This window comes from Xiphophorus couchianus, chromosome 15, assembly GCF_001444195.1.
Source record: "Xiphophorus couchianus chromosome 15, X_couchianus-1.0, whole genome shotgun sequence".
Classification (NCBI taxonomy): domain Eukaryota; kingdom Metazoa; phylum Chordata; class Actinopteri; order Cyprinodontiformes; family Poeciliidae; genus Xiphophorus; species Xiphophorus couchianus.
The window spans coordinates 22,220,638-22,248,520 of NC_040242.1; the positions used below are offsets into that span (position 1 = coordinate 22,220,638).

At 40.7% G+C, this 27,883-nt stretch overlaps 1 protein-coding gene across 5 annotated transcripts in view; it reads right to left on the bottom strand.

Moving 5' to 3' along the window:
• The window catches only part of fynb (FYN proto-oncogene, Src family tyrosine kinase b), a 74,514-nt gene that overhangs the window by 16,625 nt on the left and 30,006 nt on the right, over positions 1 to 27,883 (bottom strand). For 4 of the 5 annotated variants that reach the window (XM_028039979.1, XM_028039978.1, XM_028039982.1 and 1 more), the window contains 2 exons: positions 12,378 to 12,634; positions 3,255 to 3,351 (listed from right to left, as the gene is read on the bottom strand). In XM_028039979.1, coding sequence (XP_027895780.1) covers positions 3,255 to 3,351; positions 12,378 to 12,624 — 344 coding nt within the window. In that variant the 5' untranslated portion in view covers positions 12,625 to 12,634. Of the gene's footprint in view, positions 1 to 3,254; positions 3,352 to 12,377; positions 12,635 to 19,023; positions 19,048 to 27,883 lie in introns of those variants that run through there. The other variant, XM_028039980.1, reaches the window with a different exon arrangement.

The window sequence follows — 27,883 nt, forward strand, 5'->3', positions numbered from 1 at the left end:
ATGATGGGATATGAAAGAGTTTTCTCTACTTTTCCCAAACTGGTCTAAACTGCAGAAACACTTAAACTCTGATTGCTCTCCAGACAGTGCAGGACGTGGGGCGACCTGAGCAGGTGGAGCAGAGTAGAGCTCTTTCCCCTTCAACCATCTCTGCAGCACCACAAACAGAAAACAACAACAGCAGTGAACCAGCAGCCTCCTGCTGCCTCTGATGGACCCAGAGACCTCAGGGCTGCAGACTGGGACAGGCCATCACAGCACCACTGTGTTTGTCCACAGCAGCCAGTCAGACCAGAGCAGCTCCGGCTGAGCAGCAAACAGCTCAGATGTTTTTGCTTCAACAGGCAGGCTGAGAGCCGAACGCAGTGAATGCCTCAACCTCTCCAGGGACGCAGGTCTGCTTCCTAAAGGATGTCAGCATGCAACAAAACCAAACATCAACACGTCTGAGGCTCTGCCTCACTTCCTCACACAAGGGTGGTCCCTTCCTACCAGCTCACAGCCTGGAGCAGAGCAGTTCTAACTTTTTTTCTTTTTCATTTTGGTTGCTGTTGTCCCACAGCTGTCCAGCAGGTGGCAGTGGAGGGCAGCTCGACGAAGCCCGGCATTTGGGCAGAGAGTGGGTGGAGGGGAGAGGGAGCAAAAGATGCAACTCTGTCTGGCTCCTGCTGAGGAAGAGGAGGATGAGGAATGACAGAGAGGAGGAGGAAGAGCAAGTTTTCCTGTCTCGGCTGAGGTTGGCTGGGGGGAGCAGTGTGTATACGGGGGGCAGCTGGGACTGAGGCGTGTAGGAATGTGAAAGACGGCGGTTGAGCTGGGACAGGATGCTAACAGGGTGTGGTGACCTTGCAGAGCTAAAGGCTGAGGTGGCGAGGCGGTCAGAAGGAAAGTGTGAAGTCTACAGCAGGCTGATGGGCTCACATTTAGTATTCAGTGTGCGCCAGCTCAGGAGATAAACACAGCAGAAATATTAGCAAAAGTATTCAGTCCCTAGAATATTGTCACATCACAGGAGGGGTGGCAGATATGAAGTTTAAAGTTTTATCACAATGTTTTGTGGTATTATTGTGATAACAATAAAAGTGACAGTAAGAACTATTCATTAGTTCTCTGTTAGGTAACTGTATCACTAACACAGCAATTACAGCACAAATGCTCCTCTTGAAAAACAAGAACATTTGTAATGCACTTCTGTAGGACACCAGTCACATAAAGAAATGTCATTTGTATCACTAAACTGCATTGAATCATATCTTCAATTCAACTGGAACTTATAGTGACGATAAATCTTAATTCTTATGATTCTAAGAAATTTATCACAATAAATGCTAAACGATACGATATGCCTACATTACAGCCACAATTTGAAGTGAACTGTTTATGTGTGTGGGGGAAATAAATAGATTCATAAACACAAAAAAACTGAGCATATACTATGTATTATTTCAGTATGTTTTCTGTTAGTTTCATTACAGCAAGACATAGTTCCAAAAACTTACTGTTTTTTCCCATCAATTAACATTATTTATTTATTTCAGCTAACAAAAAAGTGATCTCAATTTTCAGTTTTCATTATTTCGTTCGTTTTAGCTAACTACGATAAACTTGATATAGACGCGGCGTTTTTTTTTGTGGTTTTTTTTACAGTAACTGCAGCAGAGGTTAGACGGCGTCTCAGCGTTCTCAGGGTACAGCGGAACAGAAAGGAGAGCAGGGTGACAACGCTGCCCCTGAAACTTCCCCCCTGCCTCCTCAAATGTCACTGCACTGCTGCAAAGTGCTGCGCAGACAGAGAGACACGCGCTCCGACTCAGCCTGCTGGAGTGAAAAGCATCCCTGGACTGGAACAGCATGGGGGATGATGGTGCATCCACTCTGAAACACACACACACACGCAAGGTCTGCACTTCTGCCGACTGGAAGGAAGACGAGCCAACATCCCTGTGGGTGTAACTGGGCACTTCCTGCTGGCGTTCAGATGGAAGCCTGCAGCACTCTCCTCTGCTCCACCCTCTGCAGGCCCAGAATAAACTTTGTTTACTCCACGTTGTCATAAAGGGTGTGCAGGCTGTCAGTTTAGCCTCATGAAAATCGCCAGTGGATTCAGTGAAGCCGGAGCCAGTACTGTTTTAGATTTAAGTCTTTTTTTTGTTTTTACATGCGTAAACCTGAAATTAGCAACCTACCCTGGCGATTTGAACCAAACTGAATAAGCTCCACTTTGTTCCAAATGCTACAAAACCACCAGGTTTAACAACAAAAGGCCATTTAGAATCCTTTGAATGTCTATGGGAGACGGGAATTTTTTTTTTTTTGCGTTTTCTCATAATAATGTATTTGGTAGTCAGTTCATGCAGCATCTTAAATACTGAAGGTTTTTCTGCTGCAATAAAAAGGCTTTAGTTAGGTTTGCCCATGTATATTAATATCTTATGAGATATCTCAAGTTTTTATATACTTTTTCATTAAGTCCAGTTTATTTGCCTATTTCAGCAACAGTCTGGAAGGTTGCTACGACAGCAGCAGCAGATCTGTAATGTATTGTTGTGCTTAAGAAGTTCAGTGATTTATAAACTAACAAAAGAATTTTAAAATCTGTTCTTTAGGATATAAACCCACAAATCAATGTTGAAAATGTGGGAGCAGAACCGGTCAAACATGGGCTTCTGTCCCGACTCAGAGACATAAACATACATACAAACTATTTAGAGTATTTAGAGTTAGTGACAGTTTTGCTGGTGTCTTTTTCGTGTCGGTAGTTAATAGATCGATTCTCTACCTGCATCTGCACCAAAGAGTTAAGAATGTACAAACATGTTCTCACTGAGGCTTGTACATATGTGCAGTTTTTAATTTACATTTATCATCTCTATGACTCTACATTTGCTCATTTATGGCCCCTAGGGGTCTCCATACACGTCTCTCTGCCTGACGTATGGCAGTGAAAAACAACAACAGTGTTTTCCTTGTGGGGCCTCTCTTCCTAGGCTGGTGTTATAGTTAAACATGACATTTATGGTTTTCCAGCTCCACAAACAGCGGCAGGCTTATTCTGGGCTCTGTCCTGTCCCAGATCATGAAAGGAAAACCTCGGCCTGCCTGGTGCAAGCCGCCGCTTTGACCCCAGCTCAGTTGGGGAGCACGCCCGCTCTCCTCCCAGCCGCCTCCACTAACTCCTTCAGCTAAGAGATAAGGGGTCGTATTTGCATCCCGCCTGCATGCGGACGCCGTGATAAGCAGCTGCCGGGACTTACGTGCTGTTGAGGATTTGGAACCTTTCTCCTTTCCTGAAGCTCAGGTCATCCTCTGTCCGCGCCTCGTAGTCGTAAAGTGCCACAAAGAGAGTGACTCCTGCAGCGGGGGAAAGCAGAGAAAAACACAGAGTCAGCTCTTGGAAGATTAGCAAGAGAAAATGAAGCTGAAGAAGTGAAATGAGCTCCAGGACACTGAGCAAACAGCAGCGTATCTGCTCTGGACCAACAGGAAGGCAGTCATGGTGAATGTTCCGGCAAATCATTCTGGTTAGCAGGGAGAAGAGCCGTGCTATGTCAGCAAATGACACAAATATAACACTATGTATGAATGATGGGAGAAGTGTATCAGTTGTGATTAACCTGCATTTTCTATTTTTTTTTTTCAATCATCACAAAATTCCCACCTATGACATCACATCAGGTTGGCTGAATGGCAGGCAGAGAAATACATGACGCAAGAAATATTATTGCCTCTCAGATTCTGCACCAGTGGCTTTTGGATGTCAGAAACACACCAACACTGCAACATTGGCAGTAACATGATATCACCAGTAGCTCCAGGTAGTTGTGATGCTGTGATCACAACAATTAAAGCAAATTCCCTCAGAACTGCAACTTTCTAGCAAATCTGACAAATCAACTCAACTTGATCTGTTTCTGTCTTTTCTGACCAATCACTGCAACTCAGCAACTTGAATTGTGACCAAAACTCGTGTTTTCTATCTCATGACAAAAATACGTGTGATGCTAAACTGTAACGTCCATCTTTTCTTTTATTTGAAAACCCATTTAGAGATGTTCTGTAGGAGTTGTGTCTACTGTGTAAATGGATCATGGAACTTGGAAGACCAATATGGAATGTCGTTGCGCAACACCCCAAGCCCCTCTCTCTCTACTCTCTCACTCTCTACTTCCTCTTCTGAGAGGGGAGATGTGCTACCAGCTCTCCTTCTAACGGGTGAATTGAGTTTCCTAAATGTGCTGGGATTTACCCTGTCCAGAACTGAAGTAAACTCTGTTTAAAGCTGGTCATGAGAAACGATTCGCCTGGTTCCTGACAGCCTACATCCAGGTGTCCCACCCTTCTTCCCCCTGTGAATTAGCCAGACTGAGCAGCCTACAGCCAACTAGTTTCACAGAGCTCACCTGTTAACGGTCGCTCCTTCTCTATTTTACAACGTGCGTTTGTTATTGAACCAGGTTGGTTTTAGTGACTCGGGCGAGTCCCAAGGATGATGTTTTACATATGGGCTACCAGCAACCTAAAAACATTTTCCACTTTTTCCTCTCCAGAATCAAACATCACAGCTATTTTTACAACCATCAAAGAACTTTAAGGTGACTCATTAACTGAATGTCCACAACATCTTTTAGATTTTCTTTATGCTAAATATTTTATTAGTAAGGCATTTTTGCAAGGGTCAGTACAGCTTCATTCAGTAGCAGAAATAATCAAATAAGTAAAATCAAAATCAATCATCTAGTCTATCTTTCCCTAATGCTGACACTGAGAACTAAAAAAGGGAACCTTTGAGAGAGACGGACAGAGTTTGGCGTTTTGAACCCCAGACCTGGCCTGATGATGAAGAAGGTGCTGCAGCAGGAGGAGGAAGTTGATCGACGAAGGCAGGCCACTTCTTCTTCTTTGTCTTTGGGGTCTGATTGCAGCTGATGAGAGAAGTGCGATTTGAAGTCACAGGTTGTGGGGCTGACTGGTTGGTCCCCATGCGCAGGACAGTCTTCGGCTCTGTGGCCCCGGCTCTTCTTCAGCTGCAGAGTTCTTTGTCCATCTCGATCTTGGCTCGAAGCTGCCTGGAGGATCCAACCAAAGGTTCCTCTTTTGCACCCACCTTTTATAGGGTTTATCCACCTTTTGGTGCGTTTGCATTGGCTAGCACTGATGCTGTGTTTATTTCATTGGCTGTCTGCTTAGACAGATGAACTCATATCCATCACTGTCTTAAAGACATTCTGTCCTGATGTCTGTGCTAATGTCTCAGGGTTGCTCAACGTTCCTCCTACGTCAATTGCTTGCACAACCTTTTCTCTGAAATGTTTAAGTTGTCCAACAATCTGCTTCCAAATAAGGCGTTGGTCATTTCTGCTCTCCTGTTAGTTCTCCTTCTTCCCCTAACCTTCCACCTACCATCTACCTCCAACATATCAGTGATGTTTAATTGCAGTTACACCTTTTCCACCATCTCAAGTTCAATGTTGAAATCACATTTATAACTTCTTTAGCTTCTCTGATTTAGCATTCATTTATAATTTTATGACAACCATAACTTATTAGTTACTCTTATTATAGTCTTAATGTGAGTTATTACAGATGTTTTCTGAAAGGAAACCAAGAGTAATTCATGATTTTCATACAAGCATACAAGGCCTTTGACTATTTCAGGGAAAAACGTGTCCTTTATGGTTGACTCTGGAGCAACATCTTCAATTATGAGAAAAAAAGAATGCAATATTCCACCAAAACTTAGTGGGAACTATGTCTATTCAGCGTCTGCCTCAGGTCAGGTAGTAAAGGAGAGAATTACTACTCCTATTGCATGTAAAACTTCTCAAGGATTCTCTTTCAAACATTCATTTTTGTTGACAGATATGCCCAGTAAATCTTATTGGACGAGATCTGATGTGCCGCTTAGGGATTGATCTTGTCTCAACACTCGAGGGTGTAAAAGTTGCATCACATTCTGATTGGACTCACACAGCTGTGCAGTTTGACTCGTCTGCTCTTGAATGGAAGCTTCCAAATTCATCTCTTTCACAAAAACCTCTTGCAGAAGTGAAAACAACACGATGAATTAAGCTGCATTTCAAATGTTTCATTGGGAGCGGATTGTGATTGTGAGAAGCGATGGTTCCGAGCTCCTTCTGGAAACTGTCAACATCTGCTTTGTTTTGGAACACACACACACACACACACACACACAGCGGGTTTGGCTGTCTCTCTCTCTCTCTCTCTCAGCTGAGCAGAGAGTTTTTTGTGTTCCTAACTCTTACCCACACATTCCTTTGGCAAAATTGCAAAATTTGGAGTGGAATGATGTAGGGTCATTTATTCATGTGTGTAAACATGAGCCTAATTGGATTATTTCACCTGCTGACCCAAATGTAATGTTTTCTGAGCGCATGTCAGCCTTCAAAAAGGTGTTTCATTGTATAGAGCACTGTAAAAAAAACTGGAATTGGTTTCTACCACAGATCTAAATTTTGAAGCATGTTTTTTATCTCACACAGATAAGCGCTATCCTTTAGATAGCGCTTTTGGTCTTCACTACCAAAAGCGCTATCTAAAGTTCCTGATGACTTACAGTTACTCGTTTTACTTGTAAGTGTGCCCACAAATCTAAGTGTAAATGCAAGTATTCTTACAAGTAAATCAATATTAATATAAGTATTTTAATTAGAATTTTATCAAATTACTCAAAAATGTTTAGATTTCATTATTTAAAACTTTCATGCTTTGAAATAAGGAATAGTCTCAACTATTTTTATAAATCTGCAGGCTGGAAACTTACTTCCTCTTTTTCCAGGAAACCTGCTCTTCATGTTTCATGACTCTCTCTGTCTGACTATGATTTCTGATGATTAGATTAAAAAAAAGAAGTAGAATTAAAGCAAAGTTTGCAGGAGACAAAAACAACACACACAAAAGGATTGACTTTATTGAAGTTTAAGTCTACTGTTGGGCCTAGATGTCACTTGAGTTATTAATTTTAATGGTAACTTTATTTATTGTTACTGTTAGACTAAAATCTCCAGCATAGGGAAGTGGAATGAGCTTGGGTTTTCTTGACAGGAATAATTTTTTTTGCACTTTGACAGTTCATCAAGACCGGATTTAATTTGTATTAAAGGAACATGAAAATGTTTTTTACAGTTTAAATATTAACCAGGTTAAAATGCTGCCTCTTTGTGAAAGGTTATGTGCAGCAATTTTCACTTCTTTATAACATCTTACGACACAGGTAAAGATTGAAAGAAAATTTCATCTTTGGCCGTCATGTTTTGAGAAAGTTGCTGCAAAATCAATTTTAGGCTGCAACAATCACAAAACAGCATCGCAACAGCCTGGAGCGACGACATAATGTGAACCATCAGCGTCTTTGACAACAGACTGAGAACATCTTGAAAATGCTACATACATCTTTTAATGTATGTAGAAATATTATTTCTTTAAGTTAAACAAATCTGCTTTAACTATTTTTTGCACTGGATAAACACTTTGGTCAAGTTTAGTGGAGACTAATAGTATTTCTAATGTATAACAAATGGCTTACATGAAAAATGTTTTTTATGCGATTAATTGTCTGTATAAGTAACAGAATCTGCAGAATGTGTCAAATTTTTTTTATTTGATTAAAAGATTAATCGTCAGAATAATAGATAGAACAATCGACTACTAATATAATCATTAGTTGCAACCCTACTTGTGTTAAATCTGAAACAAAGTCTAAAATAACACAGTATTTGATCCATAACAAGGTGATTTCCAAAGAGTTACAAAGTCAAAACCTGGTTAGAGTAGATGATCTAACTAAAGAACCTCACAGCTCTCCGCTCTTTGCTGGATGATCAAAACATCACAATACTTTCAGTTATTGATCATCTTGATGTAGACAGTTATTGGAAGTCTTCTGTTATTCTTGCATCCTCCCCTCTCCATCTTCCAGTCAGGTCTGATAAAAACTGGACAGAGTGTAAACGAAGACGTACTCAGAGACTAAAGCAAATCCTCAGGCCTGGACGCTATGAAACTGCTGAGCACTGCCAGCTTTCAGTGGGGTTTAAGACACTGAAACCGATAAACTGTGACAAAGTTGCAGCAGGTTGCAGTGATGCAGAGGGGCAGTGGTTAGCACCCTGCAAGCATTTACAATAAGAAGCTGAGTGTGTTCTGCAACACATCTTCAACAAGCTTTCATTTTTACACATAGCCTTGCTAAGATGGAGCATTTTTAGTTTCTAAATGTTTCACCAGAATTTTATTTCATTTATGTTTTTTTATTTCAGTCACTAAATAATAAATATAAAAAGTTCATGCAACAACTAGGAGAAATCATGAAGGAGCAGAAAAATGTATAAACTTATAATATCTGACACCTTTTCAAATAAAATGAAAATTAGTTATTCAACTCAGAAAACTATTACAGATGTTTCACATACACAAAAATATACACAAAAAACACAACATGATCTTATTTAAGGCTGTATCGCTTCATCATAATAATTTTCACGTTTCTTTGAAATGCAGAAAGAGATTTTGATTGTTTTCTCTCTGTCAGGATAGTTCTATAAACTGACATCTTTAGATGAAATGCATTATTCTTGCCGTCCTGAATCCAATTTCTTTTAAATTCCAGTTTCTTTTAAGTTGCATTTGCTTCATCTCTTTACAAATCTGCTTTGAAAAGCTCAGTCCATCTATGTATAAAAAAAATTAAATATATTGTGGTTTTTAATCTAAAACTGAGCTGCATATGTCTCCGTTCATGTGAAGAGTCCAGCCTGCTTGGAATAAAATCCTGACCTGGGCTGGAGAGAGTCTAGCCTTGCAGGACAGACGCTGAGTCAGTGCGGCCTGACTTCGATCACCCCGGGCACAAATGCTTCAGATAAAGAGCAGTGGCCTGAAAAAAAACCTTTTCAGTCACTCCAACATTATCCAAGTCTGGCTGAAATAGAGTAAGATCGTCCCCCACAAAGCCTCCAACGGCAGAAAGACTGTGCTGACAGAGACGAACTGCGCCAGCCGCATTTAGGAAGAGTCTGACAGCAAACTCTTAGTAAGACTCCATGTGAGGAGGTCGTGTGAGGGTAAAGGGACTGCACAGACTGGAGCTGATGCTGAAGCAGGATGATGGAAACCCTTTAGGGTGCAGCGCTCCAAATGTTCTGAAACTCATTCATTGATTGGCTTCTCTGTTGGAATGCCAGTCAATGCGTTGCATAACGTCGTGACACTGGCTCCGTATTCCAGTTTGGGAAATGACATCAGCAAGTCCGCTGGTCATCGATAAGATGGTGGACACACACAGGAGCGTGGAGGCAGCCTCCTGCTTACGAACTGGAGTGAAGCCAAGGTTTACGTCTAAACGTCTCCCACCAGGATGAAGCTAAAATAAAAAATAAAAAAAAACTCAGCTCAGCTCTTCTGCCTCTCTGTGGATTTACATCACAGAGAGGCAAAAATCATCCACACCTTGAGTTCAAGGTGTTGTGTTAGGATAAGTTCAATAGAAATGCTGAGTTCCTCTGCAGAGCCGCTCGGCTCAGTCAAACAGAAAGGACTTCCTGAGTAAGACAATTCTCTCCCTAAACAATGAGCTCAGAGCACAAAGACGTGCGCTGATGTCAACTGACAGGACCGTTCTGGGGTCAGGGAGAGAGAGAAACAATCATGTGATCACACCAACATGAAACTCTGTAGTGACAGGAAGGAAACCTCAAAAATACAACTTTATCCGACGTCTCAAAAGGTACCACTAAAATAAAACACTGGAATTGTATTTCCTAAAATATTTTCATCATATTTATGTGACAGGACATTTGCATTTCACCGAGGAGTCAAAGAGATTGGCTTTCTTTTCACCTAGTGGTGGAATTTGTTTAAAAAGCAGTTCGGCATACCTCAGGCAACCGTAACCATGGCAACAAGAACTACGTTCTTTATAATGGTCAGCATCAGATACCATGATGGACCAGATACCTGTTACTGGTGGAAATTCTGTTTCAGCTGCACTCCCAGTGTTTTTGTTTTGGGGGGGGTGGAGGGGGGGGGGGGGGTACCAGTTTACAAAGTAATATACAAATATAACTATAAACAAAGTCATTTATGAATCAGCTAGGACTTTAAGCTTTGTCTACACATGATTAATTCAATTCCATTGTCCTGTTACAAGCCGAACTATCAACAAGTCATATCAAAACATGCTAGCGTTAGCCTAGCATTTCAACAATCTGCTTCATCTCCCATAAGGCAGCCATTCAGGGGGCCTAATCTCTTGCTCTCACAAAGCACCAGATATGTCTACAAAGCTCCTTCATTGAGCAGACTCCATCTTTGCTTCCTCCTCAGCCCTCCACCATGCATCCCCGACTCAGCTCCTCCTTTTTCCTTTGTCGTTTGAGTTCTAATGGCAGCTTTATAAATTGAGCTAACATGTGATCTGTACATCAAAGCCGTTCTGCAGAGTCTCTGGTTGGGACAAAATACCAGTCACTATGAAAAAAACTACAACGGACACTCCGGCAGAGACTGAACATTGTTGGTAAAGACTCACGTGAGCCCACTAATAATGTACCCCATGTAATACTGGAGAATAGATATAATATTGTTATACTTTTTTACTTTGTTTACATAACATTAGATTTAATGAAGGATCAGATGGAGAGTTGGCAACCAAATCTCCAGTGACAACTTGACCATCACTGTGAGCGTCCATCTTTGATCCATCAGTTTAATCCTTTGGCTCTCACAGTGTTGGGACGATTGCTGTAGTCACATTGCCTTGTGACTTGGAATAGGACGTTCTGAGTCAGACTCCCAGTCGGTGTAATCTTGTCTTCATCTTCACAGCTTGCTTTTTGTTGCTTAAATGAGCTGAATTAATTCACAATAAATCATTCTGCTGCAGATGTTTATCTTTTGGTTTTTCCACTGGGCCTGGTGCCTGAGTGGATTCAGGTCAGTCCTCCTTAGGTTGAGTCATAAAGCTTAGGTGGGCTTCTAGCAGTGTGAATTGTGTTAAAGCCACGCAATGCGCCACGGTGACTCATCGTTTTCTGTTAAAAGTAAAATACTCGACATTTGAGGCAGCGCTGCTTCAGATGTTGGGTCCCGCTTAACGCTGGAAGGCTCGCTGCTGCTGAGCTTGCTGAGCTTACTTTGACTTTGCTACTAAAAATCCAGTTTGCTAATAAAATCTGCGAGTCCTGAGAGAAACCCAAAAGTGATAAAATGATATAAATTATATAAAATTATATTGTGCTACTTCCAGTCAGCCTCAGGGTTTCTATAAGAATGCTTTAACAGAGAAACCCCAGATGACCTGCAAAATGTATTTTATCAGGGTTTTAAATAGCAGATGACTAAATGCAGAGCAGAAGAAAAAATAAACAGTTTCAACATAAGAAACTAATCTGAAACTGTTGCATGTGTTTGGATTCAGCTCGCCTGAGTCAATACTTTGTTGAACCACTATTCCTGCAGTTAATAGCCACAGACTGACATTTATCTGACAGCTTAAACTCAGATCTAACAAAAAGAATCTGTGAAGATTCCTTTTAAAGTCTTGCCTTATGTTAGTTTTGGACTTTAACTGGTCCAGGATTAATAGGTATTCTTCCTTTGTTTACTGTTTCATCTTCATCAACTCTGACCGGCCTGCTGAAGAACACCATGATGCTGCCACCACCACATTTTAATACGAGGACTGTGTGATGTGCAGCGTTATTTTTGTTTTTCTACCCACCAAAAAGGTTCAGTTTTAGTTTCTTAATGTTCAGTATTTTTCTTTGCTCTCCAATGGCCGATACTTTTAAAACAGGCAACATTTGGCAATAAAAAAAAAAAAAAAATCCATTATTAACTTTGGTAATCCTAACTAATCCAAAACAAGATAGGTTTGGTCTGATTTAACTTCAGACAGTGAGAAAAAAAAGTGTATTTATCTTTTTATTTGGTGTAAACTTCAGCTTTCAACTGGACATACAATAACCAAACAGCAGCAGCAGCAGCAGGAATACATCAAATCAATTATCTAAAATTATAGATTTTGTTTTGAAACTTTCAGGCAAATAAAATGATTCAGTGGAATTTTTACTCAGGGTCATCATATCCGAGAATCTCACACTCTCCGACAAGCAGACGTCAGTAATTCACCGTCTTCTGAAGGAAATTGGTTACATTAGCCAAAGATGGCTGAATAAAAATGTATTTTTATTTGCAAATACAAAACAATGTAATTTAAAAACAGAACCCTTCTACCCTAAAATGTGCTACTTTTTGTTGGTTTATGTCATAAAAAAAATCAAACAAAAACCACTTTAGTTTGTGGTGGCAAGGTGATGTGGGGTATGAATACATGTGGAAGGTGCTGCCGGGTCCCTTACCTGTCCCTCCACGGGTCCGCAGGGTCCCGGTGTGAGAGGAAGTGTTGACCCCCCCAAAGACGGTCACCCCCTGTCCGACGGGGGCGTGGAAGTTGTTGTAGTTGGGAATGGCAGTGACCCCGAAGCTGGGATAGTGCTGCGGCGTGGGGTCGGCCCCATAGTGGTACCCAGCTCCCTGGGAGATGCTGGCGTCTCGGTCGTCTGTGAGTTTGGTTGCCTCCTTATCCTTGCATTGCACACAGCCCATTATCTATAATCTGGTGGCAACAAACACACAGAGACAGAAAGTTAGGCAGCTGAATGAAGACATGAAATAAATAGGAGTGTGTGCTTGCGGCTTAACAAAAAGAGTCAGGGGGAAGTTCACATCAATGATGTCAGATGATCAAAAGGTTGGAAGTGAAAAAGATGCAAGTCAGCTGATAATGTCAACCTGAGTCCTCCCAGGCCAACAGGTGCAGGAGAGGGAGCCAAACAACGTCAAGGTTACTTTTTACACTGATTCCTCTATAGTTGGCACCTTCCACTGATCCTTGGCTCAGAGAGACAGGGATCTGCCTCTGAGAACTCGTCCACACGTATATCGAACACAAATATTGTTTGAACAAACGAATATCGTGTGAGCAAATAACATCGTACACACAGGATCGGTTTGAGAAAAGTTTTCATCCACATGAACCCAAACAAATCCACCTCTCAGTGTTGTTAAAAATATGCCAAACCCATATGGGGCAGTGCAGCGCCCCCTATGGGCCAGCCAATCAGATTGTTTCAAAACAATCATCACTTCCTGTTAGAAATTAAACATGGTTCATTTGTGTGGACAAATGTATATGTTGAACTACTTATAAATAGCATGTTAGAATGTAAAGTTAATAAAACACAAGGCGATGTTGATAAAGAATCATGCTAAAGCAAATATGTGGATATTATAGAATTATTTGTCACAGACTGTAATGAGCGGGATCCTAAGACTCCATCCACACTGAGACGATTTTTGGTGAATCTGCAAAGGTTTTTGCAGATTCACCAAGGTGTGTGTCTACACGGATTTCTTGTCTTGCGAGATAAAAAACTATCATTTTTTAAAACCGAGTTCCAGAGCGGATAAATTTGGTTTGATCTTTCCATTTGACCATGCGAGCTGCGTCTTTTTGTTGTTTTAAATGCTGATGTTGCAGCTCTGCCTCACTGTCACCACCAACAAACAAGGTTCCATTCTGTGTTCTGCATCATTCTCTGGCAGTGTTACAGCGCCACCGCTTGGCCCGGCAGACCTACTACATCATGTTCTACGCTGCTGTTACCCGTCAGCAGATGCAAATTTTTTCTAAATCATTCTACAAAAATATAATGTGTTCTTCTCTGGATTAAATCTCTTATTTGTTAAATATCCACTTTAGTTGGGGTTTTTATGAATAATTGCTTTTAGCAATATTAAAGAGAGATAATGTGTGGATGAGAGGGCAAAACGCATAAACATGTATTTGTTTGATATCTGGCTAAGTGTGGACCAGACCCTCTTCTCTATGTGACTCACATAAACCCATAAAAATCTGGGCACCACTGTGTGGCGGTGCAGTGACGCACATCAGCGCTGTCAGACCCTTCAGGCGATGGCAGCAAGCAGAAAACTGATTTCATCCCAGAACCCTGACCGGCCTTTTAATTAGAATCTGAACCAACGTCTTCCCTCTCTTTCACCCTCTCCACAGGTGTCCTATAGCAAGTCAGGGCTAAGTTCCAGCGCCAGAAAAGACCCAGCAGGAAGTGGAACCAACAGGCTTCTTTAAAGATCCAACTTATGAGTCAATACAGATTCACCAGAGACACATTAGGAAATGACAACTCAATATCTGGGCAGCAGTGGACTCCCAAAGGACCTGATAGCATCTAATTGTGAGCATGTAAAATGAAAACAGCTGCAGGAATGACAGAGGAGGTGACTTTCTTTCTCGCCATGTCGTCTCGCTCATCTGCCTGCAGTGAGCCGCTCATTACCCGCTGTGCAGAAAGTTAGAATGAAGCGTTCCCCTCTAACGGTGTCATCTATGAACAAGTGGAGTGTTGGACGAAGCTTCCGTCTTATCAAAACGATAAGATCACAGGACAACCTCCTGAGAAGCAGGCGAAGCCGTCAGACTGCAGGACAAATACAACCCAGCATGCCTTACCAGATGGAACCCCTCATTAGCATCCATAACTGTCTTCTTTGGTGCCAGAAACCTCCTTGCGCTAATTATTACAATATTTAGGCATAATTACTTCTAGAGCAAAGAAGAAGAGATACAATTTAGTCAAGAAGTTGACAAATATTGGCTGCTGACCAGAATCAGCTCGGTGAACGGATTATTGAAGGCGTAAAAACAGTAGGAAGTAGAAACGTTGGCCTTTTGTAAAACTCAGCCGAGGTAAACCTTTTACATTCTCTAGGGAATATACAAAGAAAATACAGTTGTAGTTATGATAGCAGAAACCACCTCCTATGTAAAAAAGCTTCAAATATAAACAACATAATCATGCCTCTTCATAAAACTGGTCAACCCTGTGTAATAACGCCCTAATACACAGATGATGCATCCACTCCTACATTATTATTACGAAGGGTGAAAATCTCACTTTTGATGCTCTCTTATGTCATAGATCTGGAAGAAAATCTGAATTTGAAACTTGAATCTGCCACAATTGGTACTAAAAGATAATAATGCTATTTAGGAAAAGTAGGTAAAAATAAAGAAATCAGATATATGGTGGACAAAATGAAAGAGTAAATTATTATAGATTTATTCGGGTCATTATGATGATAAAGTAGCATGGAAATCTAAAAATATATAAAAGTCTATTTATTTTACTGTTCTCTTACCATATTTCAGTTATTGTGGCAATTGAAATGTTAATGACAACTTCACTACAGTCATTAAAACACTGCTAACATGAACAATAACAGTAATCAATACGGTTGGTTATCTGGATCATACAGACACATTATTCATAAAATCTAAACTGTTCAAATTTGCTGACATAGTGGAATTACAAAGAGCTATTTTCTTGTTTAAAGCCAAAATAATTTATTACTGGAAAAATTCAAGAGCTTTTCTTATGGAAGGACTTCATAATTTAAGGGAACATGCACATAGGAATGCATTGTATCAATTATAGATATGTAAATAGAAAATACTAATTAAGAACAATTTTTATAACTAAGTTAAGATGAATAATCATTTAGTAGATGATTCTGTAGATGTAAGAAGGTTGGGTGTAAAAATAAGCTTCTCTGAATGTGTAAATACATTTCACTATTGTTTGCCTTTGTTTTAAATGCACTTTGTATATGTAACTTTGTTTATTCTTTTATTATATGTTTAATGAAATCAAACTTCAAACCTAAAAGGCAGAGGAAATCAGAAATCAATCATAAAATCGATCAGTGTCAGATTTTGTTTCTTGTTTTTACTTCTTCTCTTCATTTGGTGTCTTAAGTTAGAATCAGTGATTGAAGATCATTTAGTTTAATCCAGATCAGAGGCCACTGGCACTCTGTTAGCGGCCGTTGTTAGAGAATTAGCCCCACACTGAATAAGCCGCCATCACAGTGTTTCAATGTGATTACATGCTGATCTCACAGGCAGGAGAGTTCAACTAGTGGAGAAATCCTGCCTCTTTATTTACATGTTTTTACTGTAGTGAAAGATTAGGGACTTTCAAACTTTTCACTTCATATTTCATGTGTCATTTTTGACGTTTTTGGCTTTTTAATCGAGAAAATGTAAGATTTGTTGTGCAATATAAAGTCTGAAATGTCAGCGCGCGTCATTGCACTTGCATAAGGACTTAGTGGATCCATCTCAGGCAGAACAGACGCAATCATGAGGAGTGCGGTCAGAGCTTTGTGCTCGCTCTAATCAATTTGGTTTTGATCTGTGTCAAAACCATGAAACAAGCAGGCAGAGTGAAAAGCAAAACTCACACTCCCAGTCAGGGTGTTGCATGCCCAGATATCTCTGTCAATAAACTCTGTAATCATCTGTGACAGGATGAGGGGAATACATGGTGTGTGTGTGTGTGGAGGAGGGTTGGGGGAACAACAGCAGCAATGCTACGATCAGTCCAAAACTGCAGAGCATAATCGCGTCTGCTCTCAGCAGAAGCCGACAACTTGCTGAGAAAACAAACTGCTTCTGCGTTCAGACTATTTCTATAATCCTTAACCGGCAGAGACGGACTGGAGCCGCTTTTAAAAATATGGGAAACTGTTCTATTGATTCTTCTGAACGCACGGAAAGCTGCTTCTTTACTGCTTCTGCGATGTTAACCTGGGACGGATTGGATCAGAACCGTCAGTGCAGTTAGTGTGCCCACCACTGCTGAGCAGCCCTGATGTCACCAGAATCAGGCAGTTCTGAGGTTTGATTGGCTACCTGTGCATCAGACAGGAAGGGAAAAAACAACTCAAGGATTTGATAAATGACACAAAAAGCTCTTGAACAAAAATCAATATGTGATGAGTGATGATGGGTTGCAAACACATTTTCTCATTTGATGAAGTGAAGGGGGAGCTTGGTGTAGAATCATTTAACAAGCACCGACATAATCCTAAAAAAAAATCACCACACAGTATCAATCATTTCTCATATTTCTGCTGTAGGTGAAAGCAATCGCTAAAGTTGTCGGATTCTTAAAGTGGCAAAGTCTGCGCTCATAAAGCCGGATTCCTCTCAGGCTGCTGCGGGTCCAGTAAGGGCCGGGGTAATCACTGGCTGCTCTCTTTGAACTGAAGCCTCTTTCATCTCCTCTCTCCCCACTTCCTGCCCTCTCCTCTCTGCTGATTAATTATTCTTCCCTTGCAGAAAGAGCTGGCACCTGCTGGCTGGAGGGGCTGTTCAGCTGCACGCTCCCCCGCAGGGAAGCCTCAACAGAGGCCAGTTTATCACCCCCTAACGTCCAGCATAGTACAAACATTTCAGGTCAGTGTGAATCATTCCCTTGACAATAGAAAAAAAAATATGAAAGAACGCCTAAGACATCTTTCAGATTCACAGCAGACCTGGAATCTTCTCACGGTTCATCCGTTCTCAACATGAAATCAATCAACACTAAACCAAAACCCATTAAAACAGCAGCATAGTGCCGGGGCCAGAGCCGGGGCCAGAGCCACATGTACTATTAGTTACTGCAACAGGCAGCTCATATAACAATAGGGCGCTACATTTATTAGCTTCTCTAATTAGAAGCAAAAACCCGAAGCACCTAAAGGACTAAGAGGTTAGGAAGAAGAAGAGTTATTAAGTCAGAGCAAAATAAAGGGCTGTCAAGTAAAACAGTAGAGGGGGCTGATCAGAGCCCCCCACCAACCCTCCGTCGAACCATGGCCGTGTCTCTGGATGAATTATTCATTGGCTGGTTCTGCTGACCAGAAGGTATGCTGCTGCATCTCAGGGGAAGATTTTAAAGGTGTGGGTGGGATTCACTAAATGTAGGGGAGAGAAGGCTGAGAGTGGCTGATGGAGGAAAGAGGGTGGAAACAACGGATAAAAGCTGTGCTGCCTGTTGGAGGGCCTAATAAAAGAATGAATTTTGAGACTACTAAAAAGAAATGTACCGATGTGAAGATTTGGGGTAATATCAATTCCGATATTAATTATATTATGCTGAGGCCAACTGATATTTACCAAATTTATATATAGGGGTAGGGCTACACACTACTCCTACTGTGATACTGTGATATTATATATATATATATATATATATATATATATATATATATGAAAAATGAAAATGAAGAGCCCACTGCACTGAGCTCCACTGAAAACCTCCTGGTTCTTCCACCAAATATTGATTTCTGAGTTGAAACATTAGTATTGTTGTTTCTAAATGAATATAAATTTGTTTTCTTTGCATTATCTGAGGTCTGAAAGCACTGCACCTTTTTTGTTATTTTGACCATTTCACATTTTCTGCAAATAAATACTAAATTTTTTGCTTGGAATTTCAGAGACATGTTGTCAATAGCTCATAGAATAAAAAAAACAACGTTCATTTTACTCAGACATATAACTATAAAAAGTCAAATCAGAGAAACTGGTAACTTTAATTATTCTCTTAATTTCTTCCAGAGCTGTATAAATAAATAAATATCTGCTATCAATATCTGCAAATTTTTACTTATCAGACCGATACTGAAATGTTAAAAAATGTCTGCCATTTGCCGACACCGACTGTAAAGCTAATATAATGTGTTATTTTCTATCAAATCCATAAAAGTTTGGAAGACAGATTTATTTTAAAACTGAAAAAAGTGGTTGGCTGAATAATTGCTTCCTGTGGTAAGAGCACAAGAAAAGCAGTTTAAAGAAAAAACTTACAAAAAGATGTACCTTTCTAAAATCTAAAACATGATGCACAGGGAGAACATGCAAGCGTCATGTAGAAAGACTCCAGTTCAGGATATAAACGACTTGACCTGAACGTCCAACCAGAACCGCTGCTCTGTAACCCAACAGCTGATGGTTTCTGCTGATGCAGGAGGGTTAGCCGTCTTCCATTTGAACAAACTTCCAAGGTAAAACTGTGCTGCACACTCGCTAGAACTGTCACTACCCGCTTAGAAAAAGTTAGTGAATTATTGAGCCGCTTTGACAAAACTGACCTTTGAGAAACCAGAGAGAACCAGAATCCACTATCATGACAGCTGGGGGACGCCTCCCACCGGTGGTCAAAATGTCAAGAGACAAAGCGTCCAGCGCTGCAGATTTCTGCCCCGGCTGTGTCTGCAGTGTCCTTGTTTGGCTTGTTCGCCCAGCAGGACTGCGGACAGCGCAACCAAAGCTGCCGTTTCTCACCGCGCTGTCAAACAGGCATTAATTATTCTCTTCAGTCTGTATCAGTGCTGTGTCCTTCATCACAGGATGAACAGGAGCAGAGGAGGAGGAGGAAGGCAGTTTGCAGTAATAATGATGTAAAATGAAGAGAAAAGCAACACGGGGATGTATCTGTGGCAGGAGCAATGAAGGTTAAAGACACTCTGAGATTTGATTTTTGTTGGAAATTGTTAAAAGAAAATACTAGGTACCATTTAGTCATAAGATTATGACTATCTGCTTCAATTCTTTAACATAAAGTACTACTTCCACTTGCAGATTATTTCACTTATACGATATCTCCCATGTTTTATGTGAAAATATCTGCCAATGTAAATGATACTTTTTATTTACACTATATTAAAGAATTATCGACGTTAGAACAGGCTCCTCTAATTAGCAGAAAAGTTACTTGTAACTTAGTTTTGTCTTATTTTAAGTCTTCAGAGAAAATTGCACTAGAAAATAGACCAAAATACTTGGTATGATTTTGTGTTTTTGCAGGGGGTGCTATGCTAGGTTATAGTTAACTAAAACTAATGAAATTACAACAACTTTTGTTATGGATATATGATTGTGTGTCTTTCCTCTGTCTCGTTTATCGGCTCACATGCACACTGCTGCACCCTCACATAACCATAACATATCAGACTGGAGACAGTCACAGTAAACAAAGACTGATGAAGCAGGCCAACACCCCGAAGAGGAGCTGCAGAATGAGGAGAAGCTCAAAGCAGAACTCTCGCTACAATCTTTGCTTCACTTGGTGTGACCCTTGGTGTGACCCTTGGTGTGAGCTGAGTGAAGCCCAGCGCTGGACGGTGGATGTCCCTCTGCATCTGTTCCATGTATGACTTGTAACATTTGACCATTTTTGGCATTAAACCAAATCTCATTATTCCTCAAAGTTATGAGTCTGATTGGTTTTGGTCAGGTCCAGGAACTGCTAAACGGACCTGAGTGTTGCACAGAGGGGACAATGAGTGCATTACAGAATTTTAATTCAGGAAACATTTTTGTTAACTGAAATAAATAAGAATGTAATTAATATGGAAAACTAACTGGAATAATGTGCATTTATAAAACTAAAATATACAGAAATGACAGATATAATGTCCTTAGATTTCATGTTTTTGAATCCATTTATTAGCCTTTCAAATTGAGGCCTTTCAGATTTTCTCCCCACTCAAAAAGTTGACATCAGCTGTCAGCAAGTTACCAAACTCCATATTCCTCCTAGCGGCGCTGAAGCTAGTCCATGAAATTGTGACACAAAGCTGTTCAACAATAATTGAATACATTTTTGAAAATGTTATCTTCTGTTGAGTTTTCATAACCCAGTCAATGCAAACAAACACAATAAAATACTTTTCTTCACCTAAAATTAACCAAAATATGAAAAAACTAAAACTAATCAAATCTAAACTATAACTAAACAATATTTAAATAATAATCACTTATAAAAACTAGCAAACATGTTCTAAAGACTAACTAAGACTAATGAATTAGTCAAACAAATAGTCACAAATAAATAAAACGAAACTATAATGAAAAACCCCCAAACCATTCTAACCCTGGTGCTATGATGGAGAGAAATGATCCGTGTTTATTTTGCCTGTCAGTGGTCATAATGTTATGCCTGATCACTGTACTATACTATGAACCTCTGAGTGTCACGCTGTGCTTGTTGTAGGCCACTTCTTAGAGACCGTTCTTGTGTTATGACAACAGAAGAGGATTCTCCTTGACTCCTGTCAGAGCGCGGGGCCCGGGTTCCGCCCGGGGGCCCCGCTCCACTCGGCAGGGGTCAGTGAGGGCCACCTGGCACAGAACGAAGGAAACGCTGCGGGCTCGGCAGCAGCACCTGCAGCCGGTCCTGCCTGGTTCTCCTTCATCTACACAGCGGAACGGAGCCAGCTCGGGTCTGCGAACCGACCCCGGCTGGTTGGGAGCGAGCGGGGAAACGGTTCTATTTACGGCTGCCCTGGAAACTGGCAACAGCTGCTGCAACTGTGGGATATGATTTACGACCAAAGGACAGTATTAATAAAACAGAATAAAAACATTTCCACAGCCTCTCTGTCTGGAGCGTCTCTAGAGCAGATGGAGCCGGCTGGGCGGAGCTTCTGGTGTGACGTTCAGGAACCATCCGATTCTTTTGAAACTGCTCTTTACCCTGAAAGGCAGGGCTGCTGTCTCAGTTAATCACTTACAAAACGCAGTAGTTGTTATTCTGTTTAATTTATAAATATATTTATTTCATGTGGGATAAAGTAAAGTAGGAGAAAGGAGCTGGAATTTTATATTTTATGAAAATACATTTTTTCTTTCTGTACTGCGGTTATTTACGTGATAGGCTAATCAACGTTTTTTTGTTAACTTCACTCGCAAAAACAATTAAAATAAAACTGTTTTTTAAGAATGGCTTGTTCTTAGAAAAACATACATTTTCAAAACCTGATCATTTGACCGGCTCCTTGATGTGAACAGGTCCTTCACAAGTCCCACCACTAGGTGGAGCAGAGTGTGGGAGGCTGACGTTCTCAGTGTGTCACCCCCTTCTCTGCTCCCCAGAGCCCCAACAGGAGGGCGCCTCAAACAGCCGTCATTAAGAGTCAAAGAGTGGATCCTCCGTCTTTCATCCCCGCCCTGAATGTCAGCTTGCTGCTTTCAGACTAGCAGCCAGAAAGCACAGAGGAGGGGAAGAAGTCAAATTTGGCTGTTATGGATCTATGTTTTTAAGATGCTCCCCATATTTTAGTGCACAGCATGTGGTTTCTGGTTGAGATTACAGGCTTCAAGCTGTCAAAGCTGGAACAATCTGTCCTGCCGCTCTGCTTAAGCGTAGCTCAGCTGGAGGAAGCGGCGAAGTCGAGCTGAGATCACAGAAACACAGACCTCCTCATCTTTATCTGCTCCAAACTTTCTCTCCCACCCTGTTTGCAGCTCTTCCCGGATGATGCCCAGGGTACGGTGGTGGTGGTGGTGGGGGCGTCTGTGGCTTCCAGCTCCTGCCAGTCAAAACAAGGCGAGGTGGAGTCGACCATGACACCATTGTGTCAGGATGGCTCAGTGTCAGAAACAGCAGCAGAGGGGTGAAGAGTTCACATGTGGACAATAGAAAAGAAAACTCCTCCAAGGTGGAGACTCCCAGAACTCCTTCTAACAGAGTCAGCTGCAGGACCAAGACTTTAACAGGACAGAAGCACAATGTCCTTGATGACTTTGGAGTGAAAATAACTCTTGATGATGGCTCCTACCGGAACAGCTCCAATCTGGCTCTGCCTTAGACTTCCAGGTGAAGGAACAGGTGAAATAACAGAATCCTGATAAATGAAAACACATCTCATGTAATCCCTTGCAAGTCTTACCAGGGGTGCACCGATTTATCAATCTGCCGATTTCCTTTTGTTTGGGGAGCTCAGTGATTGGCTGATACTTCCATGTGAAGCCGATCTTATTTACCTCACCAAAGGTCTAAAAATTAATGACTGTCCTATTTTCCTCTGCTGTGAGACAAGTTTGTCTGACAGACCAGCCCACCAGGTCATGTCTGCACCTTCGCATTTAATACTTATCCCAGTGTTGCCAACTTGGCTACTTTCTTGCTGTATTTAGCTACATTTCAGACCAAAGAAAATTGGTATCAGCTGAAATCAGAATCGACAGGTCAGGATTTTTACAGATCGGTAATCAGGGATTGGTCGAAAAACTGCAATTGGTGCAGCCCTATATGACACCGATCTTATCTTCCTCCACAAACAATCAGCCACTGTCCTTTAGCTCAGCAGAGAGAGAGCTGACTGACTTAATCCCCTGACCCACGTCTACACAAGCGTGGCTAATGATAGTCAAACACAGACTTAGTGACTTTTCAAATGAAAAAAATCAGAATCAGCAAGTCAGGCTTTTTAAAGATAGGTAATCTTTACTACTGATCAACTGTAAGACAAAGTTAGATCAGGTCAGATTTAATACTGAGAGCTGAAGAGCATCACCAACTCCAGAGTGACTTCATCAGACTCTTAATGCATTTATTACTCATTATTTTTAATGCATCAACATCAGTTCAATATTGTGGCATTAAGGACTAATTCCATTTGATTCCTACACTGTGTGGTGATGATAAGTCATGTTAATAGAAAATCTGTCCATCTCATAACCATTAAAACTGTAAACTCCATGCTGTTCCAATGGATGAAATCTGTCTCAATGAAAGATTTCCCCCTGATTCTGAGAAAACTGGGGTGTACCACAAAGCTACGGTCTTAGAACTTTTCTTTTTTTCTTAAAAAATTTTAAAAAACAGCAGTCTGGAGACAGTATTCCATGTTTTTGTCACATCCCCGCTTGGAATAGAAGTGCTATGAATATGACAGCAAACACTCAGGCTATTTTAAAAGATAATGAAAAGATGAAAGATAATGAAAGTATTTAGACTCAGACTAAGACTAAGGTCAATTTTAGTTTTCTGTTTTTATTCAAGTTTAATTTGAAAGAAACAAGAAAGCCCACGAAGAATTTGACATTGCTTAGAACTATATCAGCAATGTGACCAGAAATAGAGCTGGAGTCTGAAAGGAGGAAGAAAGTTATTAAGATAATTGTTTGCTTTATAGGTTTTAAAATGGTTCTGAAGAGACTAATTCACTTACTTAATCAATAAACATATTTTTTATGCCGTTGTCCTTCAGGTTGTTCTTATCTTTAGTAAAGGTTTTCCTCTGTGTGGCTCTCTGTTATTAAAGCTAAAAGTGTGAAATGTGAGGGGAAGCTCTCCAGGCCTTCATTAAACGGCCTAAACCAAGTCAGCCGGAGAGCCAGAAATGGCCCGAGCTGCTTGATGTGAGCCCTGCAGACGTGTGCTGACAGCTGACCTTCTGTTCTTCTGTTAATAATGCAGCTGTGCCCAAGACTTGACCTGCCAGCCCCCGCACTCCAGCGTCCCCCTGGGCGCCCGATGAATCAACACCAACACTAATGGCTTCCTCCTCCCTCTTCATTGCAACGAAAATACAGACAATTATCATTTTATTACAGTCAATTGCTTTTGAAAGTTTGCCTCAGAGGCAACAAGAGACTACGCTCTAACCTCACTTTGAGGTCTGCTGTAAGACTTAATTCTTCATTGTCAATAAGGGATGCACAGCGTATCAGCACTAACATCTCCCAATATTAGTCGTTTTTTACTATCGGTCCAATATATTAACAATTGATGTGTATTTCCGTCTTGTTGCCATTTGTTTGTGGACAGGACAGGAGGAGGCTGGTTATTATGTGACAGTAGTAGTGCAAAGGATTGTGGGAAGTTTAACAGAAGCAGAGAAGCAGTGGTGAAGTCTGCCATGTGGCTAGAAATTCTGTTGGACGATAAAATTGTCTCACTAATTATTAAGATAAACGATAATGTTGCTTTGAGAAAATTTCAAGCAATATATTGATAATGGCATCATAAAGCAAGTTTGCCCTCTCAAATACCAACAAACTTTAATTTAGTAAACAACACGTAACACTGGAACTGGAGAATATTCAGAATATCCCAAAAGAAAACAAACGCAAAACCAGAAATAAAATGGATTATTGATGTCTCTGTAAACAAAACTACCATTCAAAAATATGAATTATCAGAATGGACATTTCTGAGCTCTTTTTAATTTATTATGCGATTCATTCATCGGTTAATTAATTAATTGCTTATTGTGACAGGGTTAAGTGTGGCTGTTTATTTCAAGGTGTAGTATTGAAATATTGATCATATCTCTTATCATAACAATAACATTAATATTGAACATCAATATTGAGCCTAATTTTCATATGGGTCACCATATACTGTCACCAGGACAGCTCAGAGAAAATGATGGAAAGATCATGATATCTCAATACACTATTCATTTTGTTTTTGCAAAAAAGAATGCAAATATTTAAATTAAAAAAATTATAAGTGTAATTCCCAAGTAACTACAGGGAGTCTGACTTTTACAAGATGCCTGTTTAAAAAAAAACACAAAGGTGTTGGTGAAAATGCCAGACTGAAGGCTACAAACTTCAGTCTGGGACAAAACGGTCAGGATCGTTTCAGAAATCCCCTCAGAGGGAAAAGGAGACATTTTCAGTTTCATATTATCTGCACCAAACAGGAGAGGGCAAACGGAGAGGTTGAACATCTGCTGATATGACTTGCTAAGAAAGACGACTGCTGGACTAACATTTGAAAATGCCAAAACATGATTTGAGGTCAAGGCTGTTCATATTCTGGAAGTCTGGATGGACAAAACGAAGATTTTAAATCGGCTTTGGAAGTAAAATCAGAATCATGCATGGTAAACCAACTGCAATGCAGAGATGTTCACTTCAGGTTGCAGACTCCAGGTGAAAGCTCAAGTCTCTGGGGCTCGAGTCTGAGTCAAAGTCAAAGTCCGGGCCAAGTCCGGGTCGCAGCCTACTTATATGCTGTATCTGCTGCCATGATCCAGACACAGCATATAAGTAGGAACTGGAGGTATTATTAGATTTTCAAACCTTTGCAGAGGAAGATAAGATCGGTTTTACATGCAGGTATCAGACTATGGCCAGAATGAAGGAAATTGGGGCCAATTTATGGGGGCACTCCTATGAGCTATACTGGTATTACTCTAAACAGAGTATCAAAAACATAATATTCTGCTCAAAAAATCATTTAAAAAGTTATATGAATACATTTAGTGGGTGATAATTCTGTATTTTCACTTTGGTCCATGAATCACATTTTAAATAATCAGACGTTACTGGATTATGTTAAAAACCTTGTTCTTGCAAATATACCAGCAGAAATATGTATTCCATAATTTTAACAGAATAACAGGGAGACACCACACACAAACACAACGCTCTTTTTTTACTATTAAAACACAGGAGAGGTTTTACTAGGAACTTTTGCTTTATTGGCCACTAACTTTATGTTCCCAGCTGTAACCTTTCCAGAAGAAAACAAATGAAAGAAGATTATAGGCGTTCAGAGGTTGTTTCATGTGCAGCCCTGTGTGGAAAAAACTAGAGGGAGGAGAATCTCCAACAGACTAACAACACCGTTCATTAAAACTAAATTCTGACAGCAGACTCTACTGGAACGTATCACTGAGTGAATGGAGAGAGAGAGTCGAGTGACAGCAGCGTGCCTGCTGATCAACATCACAAGTGCTGCTTTTCAATTCACTTCAGTGAAAAACAAAGGGGAAGCCGCCTGTCAGGAAGACGTCCTCTGATTACAGAGAGTCTCCTGAGGCGGCTGCCGCGCTGCAGGCGCGCTGCAGGAAACGGAGCAAATAAAGAGCCGGTGCAGTTTCCCCGACATTCAGGGCAGAAGAATCACAGTGGGAGCTTTCAGGGTCGCAGGTTCTGTTTCGTCAGTCAGTAGAGACAGACAGTGATGGACGGAACCAGGAGCCTTTTCTGGCTCTCCACTCTGTTGACTGAGAGTCAGTACTTTGTAGAATTACACCTACTCACATCAACAGTTAGGTCTTACCACAGATTCTCATTTAGATTTTGCTCTGGACTTTGACTGGACCATATTAACACGTGACTATGCAGTGATTCAAACTGCTCCTTTGTAGCTCTGGCTGCATGTTAAAGGTCTTCCTGCTACCTCAGCTCCAGTTCTAGGTCTTCGGTTTCCTCCAACAGATTATCTTCCAAGATTGTCCTCCTTGAATGATCCAGTCACCCTATCTGCTGACGTAAACCATCCCCACACCATGATACTTCCACCCCCATGTCTGATGGTGTGGATGGTGTTTTCTGTTTCTTCCACAAAAAAGGTTTTGCAAAAAAAAATATTTTAGTTTCCTCTGACCAGAACACCTTCTTCCACATATTTGCTGTGTAATTATTTTTAACGATCAATAGATTAGTCTGATGATTAATCAATTAGTCTGACGATTAGTCAATTATTTTGATTAGTCGATTATTCTGACAATCAATCAACTAATTGTTTAAGTCTTCAAATAAGAAAATACTCTTTTTCTAGCTTAAAATTAGATAATACAGCATTCCTTTAGTGGAGCGTTTCTCATTCAGGTCCTCAGGCCGCCTCGCCCTGCAAGTTTTAGGTGTTTCCCTTCTGCTACACAGCTGGATTGAATCTGTGGGTGATTAACAGGTTTCTGCAGCACTTGATGGTCATGTAAACATTTGAATCAGCTGTTCTGGAATAGAGGCACATCTAAAACATGCAGAGCAGGGGGGCCTGAGGACTGGAATTGAGAAGCACTGCTTTAGCGGAATGCATCACAATTCAGGATGCATCATGTGAAAAGTTCGGCCCATTCTGTAGCATCAATACAGTTTAGGATTGTGCTGGGGATATTTTATTTCTTATTAACCCAATAATAATTGAACAGTAACAGGAGATTATTTTGCAGAGTTTGAAACAGGTGAAGCTAAATCTGCCTCTTGAGTAGTTCTGGGTAGGACAGATTTACAGACAAAAATATAACTTTTGTCTGTAAATTTTTATCCCAAATATAAAGTGGATGTATTTTATTGTACAGTTTTGCCTTAGTTACTACTGAGTGTTTTGTTCTTTCAGCAAATGGCCTGTTTTAGAGTCTATACTCCCAGACTCTCCTCATTTAGTGATGATTAATTGAATACTAAATTAGTCAACAGTTC